This window comes from Lepidothrix coronata, unplaced genomic scaffold, assembly GCF_001604755.1.
Source record: "Lepidothrix coronata isolate B3197 unplaced genomic scaffold, Lepidothrix_coronata-1.0 Scaffold187, whole genome shotgun sequence".
In the NCBI taxonomy this organism is placed as follows: Eukaryota; Metazoa; Chordata; class Aves; order Passeriformes; family Pipridae; genus Lepidothrix; species Lepidothrix coronata.
This window is the reverse complement of record NW_016690367.1, coordinates 339,636-355,533: the sequence shown is the minus strand read 5'-3', so window position 1 is coordinate 355,533 and position 15,898 is coordinate 339,636. Positions and strand designations below refer to the sequence as shown.

Genomic DNA, 15,898 nt, shown 5'->3' with positions numbered 1-15,898 from the left:
GGAGGGGGGAGACGTGAGGGGAGGGAGGGAGGGAGGAAAAGCAAATTAAAAATGGGGGGGAAAAAAAAGGTAAAAATTAGGGATGTAAAAATGTAAAAAAAAAACAAAAAAAGCGGCCGGAGGGGGAAAGGGGGATATTACCCCCCCCCACCTCCCCTCACACCCCCCCCCCTCGCGCGCAGGTGAGCGGAGCTGTTCGTTCAGCACCCTCTGGGATATATCAGGGTGGTCTCTCCCCGGAGGAATTGCCCAGAGACCCCTTTTTCCCCACCTCCACCCCATCCTGAGATGGGGGGGGGGAAGAGTTGTATCCGGCGGTGCTGGAAGGAAAAGAAGGGGGGAAAAAATATGTTAAAATGCGATAAAATGACGGTTAAAGGGATTAAGACAGGTGACCGACGGTGGTGCCAGGCGGCTCCAGGGAGTTGGGCTGCTCCCAGGAGGGGACATTCCTCTCACCTGGCAGGGCCACAGCCCACGTCCTTCACATCTAAGGAGCTTCATCACGACTTCGTTGTGCCCCAAACTGCTCTTTAATTGAACCTCATCCCAAAAAACACTCCAAGGAACAGCCTTCCTCCCACAGCTCCCTTCCCCAGGCTTTTTCAGGCCTTGACCGCACATCTTTCCAGCCGTGCTGATTTTTTTCATCTTCACCCCATAAACACGAATTATGGAAGTTCTCACTGACAGAAGCCTGTGGCTCTGTTCCCACAGATTCACTGGAAAGATGGACTCCTGAAACTCCCAAGTTTGCCTGGGTAACTTATGCCCACCCTCTAATAAAGGCAGGCTTACAGGGGACATAACTGGAATTATATTTACTGGAATAACTGATGCAGTAGGATATACAAAGTCAGGTAATACAAACCTTCTGCCACTGCTTGAAGGACTTTTCCTCCTCCCCTACTCCAGCAATGCCTTTTATAAAAGGGATTATTAAAACTTCCCCTACAAACCTTTTGTAAACCAGATCCTTCACTTACCACACCTGCAACAGTACTTTGTGGAAAGCCACCACTGTGGCTTTGGTCACCTGTAGAATCATAACACAATGGAAAAGGTTTTGGTTTTTTTTTTAAAGGCAAAAATACATTTTTTGGGTAGAAGAACCTCCCCATCAGCCAGGCAAAGCAGACTGGACAGTGTTCCATCTCATGGAGAGCGCATTATTCCCAGAGTTTCCTGAAATGTGGAGAAAATACAGCAAAAGAAGTTTAAAAATCAACAGCTCCCATCATCTCAGCACATCTTTATCCAAATTCTGTTTGCTACTTACACAAGAGGTGGTACCTGCATGTGCAGCTTTACTCGGCCAAGCTTTGGAGCACCATCAAACTGCTCACACTACACTGTAAAAAGAACCTTCAAATCATTCCCAGGCTAACAGGAATCACATGAGGAGCCTGTCACAGGTTAAATATTATTATATTAGACCTGGATGCCAACTTCATCACACCTTAGAATAAGCAGCTCTATGTACTTTTAAACATTCAGCTCATTTTTTAAAATAACTTTGGTATGAATATGCTTTATTCCTCGTTTGACAACGCAGTTATCCTCTTCACAATCACATGCCAAGTGCTCGCTCTGCAGCACTTACAAGTCTTTTAAACCTGCATTTTCTAGTGTTCACCTGGAGGTAAAAAGAAACACTTTAAACCCAGCAATAGCTGGTACTGCCACACCTGTGTGTGCATCAGGAACAACAACAACAACAAATCCAGACATTTTCACTTATTTTGACCATGGGGACGGAAACCAGGAGAAATTAGAGATGGAAACAATCTTGGAAATCAGCTTGTCCAGCTCCCTGCCAATGGAAAACTGAGAACAAACAACACTCCACAGCTGCTCCGGCCACTCCTGCTAAAATCAGCCAAATAGCCCTTCTGAACCATTTTGGCTGGGGTCAGGTTGGGTTTGGCTACTGTATTCCTGAATTAAGCCCACCCATATTCCCTGGAACTCATCTCTGGAGAGGGCTCAGAGGGATTTGGCATACCGTAGCCTTCACCTGGGTTTAGCTAACTTCTTTTCCCTTCTAAGCCATGAGGTTAATTCCCAACCAATCCTTTTTCCTTGCCTGCTCAGAGCCTTTCCCGCTCAGAGCCTTTCCCAAGGTCAGTTTGGTCCAACACCAGCATCTTCTGCACTTGAGTTTTCCCCACACTGCTCAGATGGATCACAGGACCTGGTGAAGCTTTGGAGTATTTTTTTCTTCACAGCAAGGCTGGCAACACCTTCTTTAGCTCTTTGGAAGCCAAGAGCAGATCTATCCAACCCAGCAGAGTCAGGTGGGGAAAAGACAAGATGCTATCCCAAAGCAGGCAGTGGGGAATGTCCCTGACACCAGGAATAACCCTCTCCCTGCCAGAAAGCAAGGCTCCCCTGATGGGACAGCAGAGGAAATCTCAACAGAAGATTCCCTACTGCAAAGCCATGGAAAGTATTCAAGGCCAGGACTGATTTAATGGGACTGAATTGGTTTGGCTGGGCCAATTCACGAGGAGTCAAACACAACTGGAGGCTCATTGCAGTTTAACTTCTTGTCACCGAGGGTGCAGGTATTGTCTGCCATTGTGGCAGGGAGGTGAGACAGGACGGCATCACCTTCCTCAGCAGCATTCACAGCACTAGAGAGGGTCACAGTCCCTGTCCCTGCAGGGCCAGCAAGTCCTAGAGCAGCCTCGCACCCCTGCTGCAGGGCCACAGCGAGCCAGCTCCTCTGGGCAGCAGCTGCTCCCTCTAAAAGTTGTCTTCCTGAGGTAACCCAGCCCCTGTGTCATGCAGACACCGTACACAATCTCTCAAAGAAGTCTGCTCTCTTGTGCTCCAGTGCCTGCAGGAAGCCCTGGATCCTCTCCTCCCGCATGGCCGTGCATTTCTGCAGCAGAGTCCGTCGGCGCCGGGAGTCTCCGTGGGACGCACACCCTTCCTGCTGCAGCTTCCTTGTCACATAATCCTGATCCCTTTCCATCTGCTGTCGCCTCCTCTCCTCCATGTAGGAGTCTCTGGCCTTCTGGAGTGAAAAGCAGGGCAGTGTTAGCACCTTACCAGGCCTCTCAGCTCACCTGTGGCACAGGTGTGAGGCAGCACAGGCTCTGCTTGCCCATCAACCTGCAGGTTAAATGAAGGGTGGCTCTGGGTCTGCCTCCTCCACTTTGAGGCTGCCTGCTTGACTGGCTATGAAAAATACAGGGATATCCTTCTGGACCTTTCCCCAAGACACAGCTCTGCTCACACTTAGTTAAAATAGATAAAGGTCACAACACATTGTGGAAAACCCTCAGATATTGGAATCAGAGGAGCAGCTAGAAGAGAACATTTAAAGCCCAGACGTGCACACTGCTGTTCTCACCAGTGTCATTGCAGCATCTTTGATCCTGTTCCCCTGGCAGCTGAAAGGTTTTAGGGGATTCAGAACAATGATTTATAGGGCAATTCTTTGAGCAGATGATCAGGTATTGAGCTAATCAGCTTCAGAACAAAAGCAGGAATGGGCTCAGCATTCCCAAATGCCTGTGATCTACTAATGTACTGGCTTGAGACACAGCAGGATGGGCAGGAATAAGGCAAAGGCAGGAGCCATCCTTGCCTACCCTTCAAGTATTTGAAATCTTTTGTTGGAGAACATCACTTTCAGATTTCTCCTTATTGCACATGCCCTGGCCTGCAGCCTCCAACAACAAAAACACATCAGCAGCACGCAGGACCATTAAGCTTCTATTTTTAAAAACAGTTAAACTGGTCACTGTGACATAACCTGACACACACACACACTTAGGGAGTGCTGGTGTTTCGAACAAGCAAGGAGAAATAATTACTCTAATGAGAGCCTGACTCACTCTTCCCCACACTTTCCCTGAGCCCAAGTCAGCCTATGCTCTGGCACTGGAAATTAGCTTTTGTTGTGCTGGGAATGAGAGCAGAAATATTCCCAGCCACAGAAACCCCACTGAATGGATGCACTCCAGGGCTGTAGCCCTGCTGATGTGAAACGCAGGGACCATCAGCCTGTTCAGCAGAAGCCTTCAACCCTCAAAGTGAAATTCTGTTTATTCACCAGAAAAGACTGGGCCTGACCCCTGCATGGGGCAGGCTGGGCAGAGAATGAATTCTGCATTCTCTCCCTAGATCTACCAGGCACCAAAAGCAGGTTCTAGCTGATCCTGGGACTACCTGTTGAGCAGCAGGGTAACTGGAAAATTAAGATGGCAGCCATTAATTGTGATGTTGTTTGAGTCAATGGAAGGAGGAAATCTTTTATCAAATACTTCCTATTCAAGTTTTTTAATGTATTTTGTCACCCCCCTTCCATCCAGTTGCCCATCTACACCCAAACTGCCTCGTGCATCCCAAATGCAGCAGCACATTCCCAAAGCAGTCACAGCTGCTGGAATATATCCTGGCTTCTCAGCAAGTCACCTCCTGGCTCCACCAGCCTCATTGACAGTAACCCTTCCACCAAGGGAATTTGTTTCATGAGATCTAGGTACTTTTGGCTTTCAAGATCACCTATTCTAAATGAAAAAAAAAAATCCAGCTCCTAAATCTCAGCAGTTCCTCTGAGGGAGAAATCCTTCCTTTGCACAATTGTGAGGTCTCCCTTGAAACCTTGCAGCTCCAGATACTGCAAAGTGGGTCTTACAGGGAGAAAACTGACCAGAGAACAAATCTGGACAATAAGAAACCTTGATAATAGCATGGCATGAGCACATCCAGCCACGAACCAGGACTAAGAAAAGATGAGAATAGCTGGGAACAGAAGCAGCATTTGTTACCAGTCAGAAACCAGCACCAGGAGCAAAGTCAGAACAGTGACCTTACTGTTCCAGACAGAGGCCAAGCTCATGGCAATGACAAACACTACTGCCTTTTTTGCTTCCCTCTTCATGCAGAAGGTGAACTGCCATTAGTTGTACTAATACAATGAACTGCTGGTAGGAAAAGGGCAAACTTGGTCCAGGAATAGGAATAAAAGAGGTTAAGGATGTGGGGAGTTTGGATGCTGCCAGACTGACTGCACCTGATTAAATTCAGCCATAACCACAACTGGCTGTAATCTCTTTGACAACTCTCAGAGGTGAGCAAGGTCCTTGAAGGTAGAAGAGGGCAATATAATTCCTGTTTTAAAAAGAGGACCCAAATAACTAAGGAACAGACACACTCAGCAACCAGATATGGTGGAGGTTAAGAGTCACCACCCCAAGGTCCTCCTCCTGCCAGTTACTGCTATCTCTGTTCTACAAGCTGCTGCCCCCCAAACTTCCTTATCAAGAGCTCCAGCTCCCGCACTTGCTTTGCTTATAAATAGCCAGATTACTAAGTCACTATTTAGTTGGCCAGATTTATCTGAACCAGGTCAGGGAGAGCTCACAACAACAGATCTAAGAGGAGAGGAACAACGTCAATGGGAACAATCCCTTCAGCAGGTACATCTGGACCCACTAGAAAGAGGACACTTGTCCACAGACTCACAGCTCAGGCAGCCCCACTTCAGCTCCCAGAAAGGAAACTCTAAACTCACTTGTTACAACCCTCAAAACAATAGGTGGGTTAGAGGAAGAGCATGGAAATTCTCCCTGCTCGTTCCAGTGTGAGCTCAGCAGTCTTTGCTTAAGCCACTGATGAAGTGTTTGACTCAAACTGGTTGTTTTCACCCTGTAGCAGATCGGGAGTCCTTACTTCTTGTGTGAGTTCTGGGACAGATATTCCAGCTGGGGGAATGAGCAATGAGTGACAGAGACAGTGGTGGCTTTAGACATTTTGGGTATTGCTGAAAGCAGAGGAGTCTGGCCACACACTAAGATGTTGTAACAAGCCACATGGGTACAACAGGACAAGCAACACATCTGGCACGAGCTGCTACTGCAACAGGATCTTAACTAACAATTCCTGTTCCCACTTTGCACCCTCTCACCTGATCTCCAGCTGTGCAGGTAGCACTTGGTGTTGGGCTTTACCTCCCTGGGGCTCCCTTACCTGTAAAGCACCGTAGTTCATCTGGAACCGAAGGATCGCCTCACACAAGTTCCAAAAGGAATATTCTGGCCACAAGACTGACTGAAACACCAGGCATGAATGGGATGTCTGCAGAAAGCAAGATCACCAACAACTCAGTCATGGAGCAAGGGTAAAAAGTCATCAAGATGCAGCTCTGCTGGGCAAACTATGCCAGTTTCCCTACAAAGGTTTTACCTAAGCTGTGTTATCAGATTCTACTTAAAATAAGAACCAGCCAGGAGAGTTTGAAATTGCACAATGCAGAGTCTTTCTAATTACTTTTTAATGCTGGGACACTAGTCATCCACTCCTGCAAAGACATCAGAATTCTTTCTAATGCTGTGTTGGTCTTCACAGAGGTATTTTTAATAGCTTAAGCATCACAGACTTATAAAAAAACTAAAATAGCAACACTGGGGTACCAAAGTCTAAGGGAGTAATGTCCTGAGGATCAGGACATGACATTTAAGCCATTCTTCAAATGACATGTAGTGATACTCCTTACTGCCCACTCATGGCATTTAAACTGCTCAATGAAGCCAAGAGTTGTGGTGCACTGAAGATACCCTCGAGATGAACGACGAACCCTTTCAGGTTAAAGCCTGTTTTTGCCATCAGGCTCCTCAAAATTTCAGGTAAATGTGTTCCCATGGCCATTACCAAAAAATCTAACACTTAAAAGGACTCCTGTACCACTGAGAGGAGCAAGCAAAGTGTTATTTCATAGCACTGACACCCATCCAAGGTACAGGTGTGCTCAAAATTGGAGGGAGGAGAGGGGGATGCCTTGGTAGGTAACCACAACTCAGGCCTGAGTGCTTCTGAGAACTTGTCAATTAAATAATTTGGAATGGGAACATTTGATGTGGTTGCTTAAAGGCAATTGGGTTTTGGCTCCAAACTGTGTATGCAAAACAACATGTGAGCTTTAAGTGAAGCAGCTTGACTCAATCTACAAGCAGGTCAACGCTGCCTGGCACAGGAGAGAGTGAAATGGAAGCAGCTTTGGGTATTTTAACTGCTAATACATGAACTTTTTATGCATTAGGAGCTTATTGTGTTTTAGCTTAGCAGCCCAGTCATGCTGATTTGGCTTTGCCACCCTCAGAACCTGTCTTGTGGCATCTTGTTTTATCAAGGAAGTCAAATAGACTCCTGAAACTGTGACAAGTCAGGCATGTACATTAGATGTACCTTATAGGGCTACACCTCCAGCTGACATGTGACAAACACCTCTCCCAGGAATCTATAAATCTTTCCTGGGACTTCCTCATCCCAGGAAATATAATGCCAGGTTAAATTAATCAAAGCCAGGAATTTACCACTCAAATGAGGAACTACCTAAACGTGAGGAGAGGAGCAAAAGGATGAGCAATTCAGGATTTCCTTGACTGCTGCCACCTAGGCTGATTTGTGATTCATTATTAAGTGTTTTCACTTGATAATACAATTTCAAATTTGTGCTGCAAGTTATTTTAGGCGAGAAACAGATTCCTCAGAGGTGCCCCAGCACTCAGTCCATGCAAGAAATTGCCTAATCCTTGGCAGAGAGAATTTCAGAGCCCTCATGTCAGCTCACACCTGGAGTCAGTAGAACACTAGCACTCTTTGAGGTAGAGATGGAATATTTCAAAGAGAAAAGAAGGACTTTACCTGCCACAGCAAGAAATCACTCAGGCGAACCTCTCCAGAGGTCCGGATCAGGAGGTCTGGGTCGGGGGAGTTGTTGGTGTACAGACACTTATCGAGCAAGGATTCTGACACATCACTAAAAGACAGACACATTTTATTAATTTATTATCCTGACCTGGTGGATGTGGCACTACTAAATCAGAATTGCTGAGGGGTTTTACATAAACACAGGACCGCGGGTTAAAACTGGGTGGTGGAGCTGAACCACAGCCGGTCATCAGCTTGCTTCTGATGGACACTGCTGGCTGCTCCACAGGCTATTCCAAATGCTCCTTCAGCCCCCCCCGAGCATCCCCCTCCATTCTCTTTGAAACATAACACAGAGGTGGAACCAGACTGTGAGGATTTCCAGCTGGAGCAGAGTGTAACTACTCCTTCTCCTTCAGGGTGGAGGAACAGTGCAGTATTCATGATTCATCTGTTGTTTGACCTCATAGCTAAGACTATCAGCCAAGCAGCCAATTGTTGTGACATAAAATCTGCCTTCACATTTGAACTAACTTAAGACACAGACCCAATTTCTTGTCTGTCTTGGTTGTGTATCTATCCCCATGGCAACTGAAATAATAAAAACCAAACATTGCATAGTGACTTTAAGTCATTTGTTCCAGTCCTACTGGTTTAATGAGATATATCTAAAAGCCACTTGGCTTCTGAGAGGTTGCTCATGCAGTGTAAGATGGCAAGACAGGCAGGATTCACCCAGGAAGCCTCACAGAGAAAGCCAAGAGTTACCTGGGTTCGAGCAGTCCTTGTTCCACCCCCCAGGCCATCTCCCTCACAGCATTGCTGATCTCATGTCTCGATGTGTATGCAAAGCAGACATTTAGAAAGCATCTGAAAAGAGGAAAAGATGTGAAAGGCTAATCCAAGGAAGGTCCAGCAGGTGACAGTTATGTGTGACTGTAGGACAAAGATGAAAAAAGAGGCGTAGCATGTCTGCCAAGTCTCAGCCTTCAGGAAGAAGAGGGAAGACGTGAGGTATCAGCAATTTAAACTGAGTGTTACTTACTTGTTGTAGTTCCTGGTTGCCAGCACAGCCTGGGCAATCAGCTCCTGAATATCCACGGGCAGGAGTGGCAGGTCCCCAAGGACACGGATACACACCCCGTGCTTCTTCAGGTTCTCCCTACACCCAACAACGAGAGTGAGGACCACAGAAAACAGGGCAGTCTCTACTGCACAAGTGCCACATCTGCCCTGTGTTACATCCACCAGCAGCTTCAGTAAAACCGAGAATTAGAGAAAGGCAAAACCACCAAATGTTTTTCAGGTGTGCAAAGCTGGCTTGGATTTGATGATCCCAAACCATTCCATAGGGGGAAACTGCTCATTCCCCATACAAGTTCCTGAGGCACAGACATAACCAAAGGCCTAGGAAATGATCACGGATTAGGCACCCCTACCTAAAAGTTATAAAAATCCATGTGGAAGCTTAGAATACTAACACAGACTCCAGGCACCTCTAACTAATCAAAAAAATTAAGACAACGCTTTGATACTTAATGAAAACAAGGCATCTGGCACTCTGGTACTAAATCAGCACAATCAGAAGCTCCTGCTTATCTGAATGCTGTCCTGTCCCCATGGTTTGGATGGGACTGTTGACACAAATCTGGTGTGGTGGGGGGACTGTGATGCACAGGAGCTCTACATCCCATCCAGGCAGGCAGAGCCCCTCCGGACTAATCTCTGACTGGAGGTGGAGAAGGTTTTCCTTCATTTAATCCATTTCCACAACTTGTAACATCCCTGTAAACATCTCTTCATCACCTTCTGCTTCAGTTGCACCCTGTGGGATACAGACAGACATGGGAGGACTCTTACTGTTCTTCCAGGAGGCGACTGAACTTCTGTCTTGCCAGGTCCATCAGTCCATCCACCTCCTCCTTGGAGCGTTTGAAGTTCTCAATGCTAAAGGCATACACAGTCACCTCCTGAATGCCCAGATTTAAGCACCACCGTAGTGTCTGCAAGAAGACAAAACATAACAGAAAAACAGAAGTCAGATAAACAGACTGAGACAATCAGAGAGGCCAACAAGATTCAGCTTTTCCACTGTAAAACCCTCCTGTTGGTTCCCATGATGCCAAGACCGGATCAAAAGAAACAACCATCAAGAGCTGACAATGAAACCCACTAGATGTGAAATTCAGGTTCATTTTAAAGAACAGAAGGAAAACAGCACTCCCTGAGGGTGAGAATCCACCACAGATATGGGACTAATCCAGCCAGGGAAAGTACATCTTGTAGGTAATGCTATAAATTTTATAGTACTGTACCTTTCAAAACCTCTTCCAACCTGTTTCACAGAAATAAAAGCTTCAGGATCTGTAAGGTAAATATTTTAACTGAGTATAAAACTGAGGGGAAAACAGCTGAATAGAATGACTCTGCAAGATAACAAAGAGAGAGGAGCTGAAGCTGTGAATCCTGATGACAAATATAAGCTGCAAGCCCAGGAGTGACTCTGGAGGTACCTCCAAGCACTGACTCCAGCGAAGAGAAGGAACACAAGACACCAGTCCAGCTGCAAACACAGCTCAAACCTGCACCACAGCAAGGCAGCAAACACCCTTCCCACCTGTGCCAGCTTATCAAAGCCTTCTGAGTGTCCCTGCTGCCTCTCCACGTGACACTTCTGGGCGTACCGGCGGTTGCCATCCATGATGAAGGCGACGTGCTTGGGCATTGGACCTGCCTGGAAAACAAGGAGAAACACAACAGACCTGAAGGGGAACAGGCATCTCAGCCACAGAGAGTTCAGCCTCACCGGTCCTGGCAGCACTGCCTGTTTGTAGGAGTGCAAGGGTATGAAATCTGCAGCTGGAATGAGTAAGGTGTTCATCTCCTCTTTGTCAACCCCAGTATGAGGTCTCCAAAAAATATGTCAGTATTGACAATTGCCTAAACTAAAAAGCAAATTTGCCCTCCCTGTTTCTCTCACATGAGAGGACTGCAGTACTCAGGAGAGCAGTGCTGCCACAGCAACCTCTCTGCAGCCACAGGGGAGGGTGCACAGAGTTTTCTGCTGCATTGTTTTATAAGTGAAGGGCTTTTTCACAGTTAACTTCAGAGAAAACAAAAAGAAGGTCATAAGACTTCCCTCCACAAAGAGGACTATTCCTTTCCACTGACCTCACTGGGTCTGAAGGGCAGCACCACCAGCTTCAAGCCTCTGCTGACCAAGGACAGAATTTTCCTAGAACTGGTGAGTTATTATTCTAATCCAGAGAAACTCAGTTTCATTTCTTAAAACCCCCAATCCGACCATCTCTTTTCTCTCCCTCCTTCCCACGCCCTGCATTCATCAGCAAGGGCACACAGCATGGAAGGCTGGGAGTGTAAGCTCATTATTGGCAAGCTCTGCCTACAGGCTTGCTCTTTCTCAAGACTAAGCTTAAATAATCTCCCACCCTGCAATGCTGTTCAGGGATGTACATCCCGTGCCAGCATTAAGTGCACCCTTGCCAGCAGTGCTCCCTTTCCAGAAACAGTTCCACCCTGAACCCTGGTGAACCTGCCAGTTCTTTACCCATCCCTTACCTTAATGATGTTGGCACAGAACCTCTCTATGATGGTCAGCTCGCCCTCTCTGATCCACGACATGTTTTACCCAGAGCTCCTTTTCCTTTTTCAAAGGGAAGATGAAAATAAAGGGGTTAAAGATGACTGTTTGAGCCCAAAGCAAACAAACCACCTTGAAAAAAATCAGCTTTGACTTGCTGTTCTGGAGCCATTTATACTGTCTGCACAAGTCCTTTGATAAGCAGGCAATGGGGAAGCTCAGGAATGAGCTCTGGAATTTTCCAGCTGTGTCATCCAAGTGAATCCTTGCTGGTGGCAAGGAAAACCACCACTGAGACCTCCAGCCAAGCTGGTACAGACACACAATTTGGGTGCCACTCACAGGGTAGCATCAGCACAAACTGACTTTCATGAAGCCACAACCTGCACCACAACTGCCCTGTGCCCATGTCACCCACTGGTACTTCTTTGCCTTCACAAATAAAGAGATTTGGCCTCTGCAGCTGTAAAAATATTGGGTTTTTTTACCACAATACCTGCACATCAAACCCTAAGATGTGGTTTGAGCTAACAACTTTACTGAATTTCCAGGTTTCTTCAGGTCTCTCAGTCAGGAACACTGAGAGGTGTGGGCACAGCAGCAACGCTGGGAGAGCTGTGGGGCAACAGCCCAGATCCCACCACCTGGAAATCATTCCACCCTCCAGGGGCAGAGGCAAATAATTACACCGATGGCATTATTGTTCCATATGGGCTTTCTCTGCCTCATTTCTCAGGAAGGGATCTCTACCCACAAGACATTAAGGCGAGGAACTGCTGAACCTCGGGCTGTTCTAAAGCTCTTAACCCTCCCCTTGCACAGCTCGGGCTGAGAACATCCCAACGCCAGCTCTGGCTGTTCATCAACCTTTTAGGGGCGATTTTACAAAGTCACCTTAAAGATAAACCGACCCAGAGCAGCCCCTTGTCTGTGCCCCGGGGCAGAGCACGGCAGGGCCGTGACTCGCCCCCGGCCTAGCGGGGATGCCGCTACCCCCGCCTCCGGTTCCGAGCGGGGGAAGGACCGGCGGTGACTCAGCTCCCGACAGCCCCCCGGGCGAGGGGGAGCCGGGCACGGAGCGGCCCTCGGCCTCCACCGGCACAGCCCCGGTGGAACGAGGCTCCCCCGCGCCTTCAACCCCGCACCCCCGAGGGGTGTCCCGGTGCCCTCTCCCCCGGTGCCCTCCCCGGTGCCATCCGGGTTCTCTTCAGTGGCCAGTTCCCGGTGCCTCCCTGGCCTTTCCCCCGGTGCCCGATTCCTCCACCCAACGTCCACCCGGTGGCCGGTTACTGCCCAGTTCCTGCCCGCTGCCCGCTGCCCAGTCCCCCCCACCCCGATGCCCCCAGATGCCCGGTACCTGCCCCGGTCCCCTCCCGGTGCCCGGTTCCCCTCTGGTGCCTGGTACCTTCTCCACTCCCCTCCCGGTATTCCGCCGGTGCCCAGCTCCTGCCCGGTACCGGTGCCCTCCCCGGTTCCCTCCTGGTGCCTGCTACCTTCCCCGGTCCCCTCCCGGTGTCCCCCCTGACGCCCGGTTCCCTTCCAGTGCCCGGTACCTCCCTCGGTCTCCTCTCGGTGTCCTGGTACCGCCCCGGCCCCCTCCCGGTCTCGGTACCTACCCCGGCCCCCTCCCAGTTCTCCCCGATGTCCAGTTCCCCCTCGGTGCCTGGTACCTGCCCCGGCCCCCTCCCTGTTCCCCCGCGGTGTCCGGTACCTCCCTGTTTCCCCCCTCATTCCCGGTACCTCTCCCGCTCCCGGTCCCTGCCCCGCCGGAGCCCCCTCAGCCTCGGCCGGAGCGTGACGTGCCCTTCCGCTTACGTCACAGGCGGCGCCCAGGGCGGGGCGGGGCCTGCGCATGCGCGCGGGCTGTGAGGGGAGGGCGCCATGGCGGGGGGGGAGAGACTTCCAGAGCCTGAGGGGCTCCAAGGGAGCTGGGGAGGGACGGGACACAGGGAATGGCTTCCCACTGCCAGAGGGCGGGGCTAGGTAGGATATTGGGAAGGAATTCCTCCCTGTGAGGGTGGGGAGGCTCTGGCACAGCTTGCCCAGAGAAGCTGTGGCTGCCCCATCCCTGGAAGTGTCCAAGGCCAGCCTGGAGCAACCTGGGCTAGTGGAAGGTGTCCCTGCCCATGGCAGGGGGTGGGACAAGATGACCTTCAAAGTCCTTCCCAACCCAAACCAGTCTGTGATCCCGTGGCAGGGCTGTGTTGGTTTTTCAGATACCCCAATTCCCTGCCCTGGCACCCGTTTTGGGGTCTGGGCTCCTCAACCCCAGGGGAGAAAACCAAGAGTAACCACACACACAGCATCACCAGCAGCCATTGCCCATGGTCTTTATTATTTTTATTTTTTTTCCCCAGACAACATTTTACACAGTTGGTACAAAAATCCCCCCAAAATAAAATGAACGGGGTGGAGGGGGGCAACCTGCGGCAACAGGAACCGGGGGAATCTCACTGCAGAGACTCCAGCAGGGAATCTCTTTGGAAAAGTGTGAGTTACTCAGGGGTCACCCTGAGCCTCACACACACACAGCCACCCCGATTCATCCCCTCCCTCCCACCCAACTCCATAAAACTTCACGGGTTTGACACAAACTTTGGTTGCTAGCAGTAAACATGGGTTACATTCTTCCGTCTCCTCGTGGACAACTTTTGGGGGACTCGAGGCTTTTCGCCCCAGGGCAAGACACCCCCCTCCTGAGGGATATCTTTATTTTATTCCTCATACATTCAAACACTCCCGTGTCACAGCAGGACCCTGAGCGTTGCCCCATCCCCTCATGCATAGTGCCCAGCACGGGCAAGGGTGGGTGATGATGCAGCAATTCAGTTAATTATTGTCAAAGATAACGGGAAGAACCACAATGGCAAACGCAAGGAGATGATGATGATGAGAATCAATCCCATCTTTCTCCAGTGTGGCTTCCCCTTTGCAGATTAAAAAATCCCTGTTTTCTTGGATCCCGGCACCTCTCTGGCCCCGGGGGAAACCTGAGTGATCCTCTATTTGCTTTAGCCCAGGACAGGGATGGTTACAGAGCTCATACGTGGCAGCTCTATGTGGGAGAGCAGATCCCATCTCCCTGGTCCATAACCTATTAGATCATTTGGCTATTTTTTTTTTTTTAATTTTTTTTCCCTCTTATTTTTGTAAACAATAATCAAGGAGAATACTGAGAGAAAATGGAAAGATTTACAGAGGTATTTACACACACACACACTAGACATCTAGCAGAAAAAAATCACCAGACCATTAAAGTGGGAGCAGGAAGGGGGGGGGAAGGTCCTACAGGATTCTTGAGGACAGATACAGGAATTAGGGGGGCAGCAGTTTCCCTGGCACAGCCGAGGTGCCGAGGGGAGGCCAAGAGCCCCCCGCCAACGCTCTATTGCATTTACCCCGTCAGACTAAAGCTGTTTTCCTGAAGTAGTTCTGTATAGATCTCGTTGCTAGCCAGGAACTAAAAGTCCTTCCCCCCCACCCCTCCCAAGAAGAGACCACCACCTCACCATAAAACTACCGGAGCAAGGCAGGGAGCAGCTGGGGAGCCGCTCTCCATCCCCCTCAATGCCCACGTGCCGGGGGTCACCGGGCTCCAGCAGCCTCAGCAAGTCCCCCTGGTGACCCCAAACCTTGAGGATGGAGTCAGTGCTCCCCATCTGATCCAGCCCTGCTCTACATCTAAACCTATTGCTACTAAAAACCAGCAGAAACTGCGCCCACGGCCCGACACCGGCACGGCGAGATGCCCTCCCTGGGAAGGCTGCAAAGTGGAGTGTTAATGCCCCAAAAACTGGCATCCAGAGTTTCCCCCAGCCATGGTGAGTCAGCATTTGAGGGAAGCCTGGAAGGGAGTAAAATACGAAGCAGTTTCACCTCCCTTGGACTTGGAACCAAGTCTGTTGTCCCAGAGGGTCATGGACAGCCAGCCCTCAGCTCTAGGCAGGGGATTGAGGCATTGAGGATAACCCTCAGTCTCCCAGCACCCTACTGGCCACTGTCTGCTCTTGCCACGTTCCCCTGAATGGGGCTGGGACTCCCTGAATTAGGCTGGGCCCACCTTTCTGGCTTTCCAACCCCCAACCACACGGCACCAGCCTGCTGGGAGCCTGTGTGACACCCCAGCCCGTGGGCAACAGGAGGGCTCAGGCACAGGGTGGGCTGCAGTGTTCTTACTGGGATGGTGGGGAGGGGGTGTATGAGCATAAACAGGAGAGAGAAACAGAGGACAGTCCTCAAAAACCACCAGGCTGGGAAAAACTCTGGAGCTGGGGAGCCGACATGGGCTCTAGCAGCTGTTCCCTGCCCCATGGCACTGCCTGGCTTCTCCATCCTCACACACAGATCTGCAAACCCAAATTCCTCCATCAGTGCATGGGAAAGGGAGAGAGACTATTAAAATACAATTAAAAAGAAAACAAATCCCAAACATACCAAAAAACACAACTGAAAAGCTCGACAACACGTCAGCCCACCTAGCAAACATGCAGTGAGGTAGATCTACACTTCCAATACAAACTTCATCACTTCTTTGTGCTGTTAGAAAAAAAACCCTCCTCTCTGTCCAGCACTGGGCTACAGAGGCATTTTATCCCTGAGATTGCTCGAATACCTGAGAATAAGTTGCAGGAA

The 15,898-nt window shown here is 49.5% G+C and overlaps 2 protein-coding genes across 3 annotated transcripts in view; both read right to left on the bottom strand.

Moving 5' to 3' along the window:
- The window catches only part of HMGN2 (high mobility group nucleosomal binding domain 2), an 8,325-nt gene extending 7,821 nt beyond the window's left edge, over positions 1-504 (bottom strand). Inside the window, exon 1 of the mRNA XM_017830999.1 lies at positions 460-504. Coding sequence (XP_017686488.1) covers positions 460-504 — 45 coding nt within the window. The remainder of the gene's footprint in view (positions 1-459) is intronic.
- Positions 505-2,096: 1,592 nt separating this feature from the next.
- DHDDS (dehydrodolichyl diphosphate synthase subunit) lies at positions 2,097-13,099 on the bottom strand. 2 transcript variants are annotated; one of them, XM_017831126.1, is made up of 9 exons: positions 13,007-13,099; positions 11,245-11,329; positions 10,283-10,399; positions 9,526-9,668; positions 8,711-8,827; positions 8,434-8,535; positions 7,660-7,774; positions 5,986-6,093; positions 2,097-3,022 (listed from the first exon to the last, which is right to left on the bottom strand). In XM_017831126.1, exons 2-9 carry the CDS (start codon positions 11,305-11,307, stop codon positions 2,786-2,788), a joined length of 1,002 nt encoding a protein of 333 aa, XP_017686615.1. In that variant the 5' UTR covers positions 11,308-11,329; positions 13,007-13,099; the 3' UTR covers positions 2,097-2,785. The 2 variants fall into 2 exon arrangements, with proteins under 2 accessions (XP_017686615.1, XP_017686616.1); XM_017831127.1 differs by having other exon boundaries at positions 11,245-11,332; positions 12,998-13,095.
- Between the last annotated feature and the right edge of the window lie 2,799 nt (positions 13,100-15,898).

Coding starts and splice junctions, on each gene's coding strand:
- DHDDS (XM_017831126.1), bottom strand. CDS start 11,307: ATGTCGTGGATCAGAGAGGGCGAGCTGACCATCATAGAGAGGTTCTGT. Junction 8,828..9,525: donor AGTCGCCTCCTGGAAGAACA/GTAAGAGTCCTC, acceptor TGTTGGGTGTAG/GGAGAACCTGAAGAAGCACG. Junction 3,023..5,985: donor TGAACTACGGTGCTTTACAG/GTAAGGGAGCCC, acceptor TTTTCACTCCAG/AAGGCCAGAGACTCCTACAT.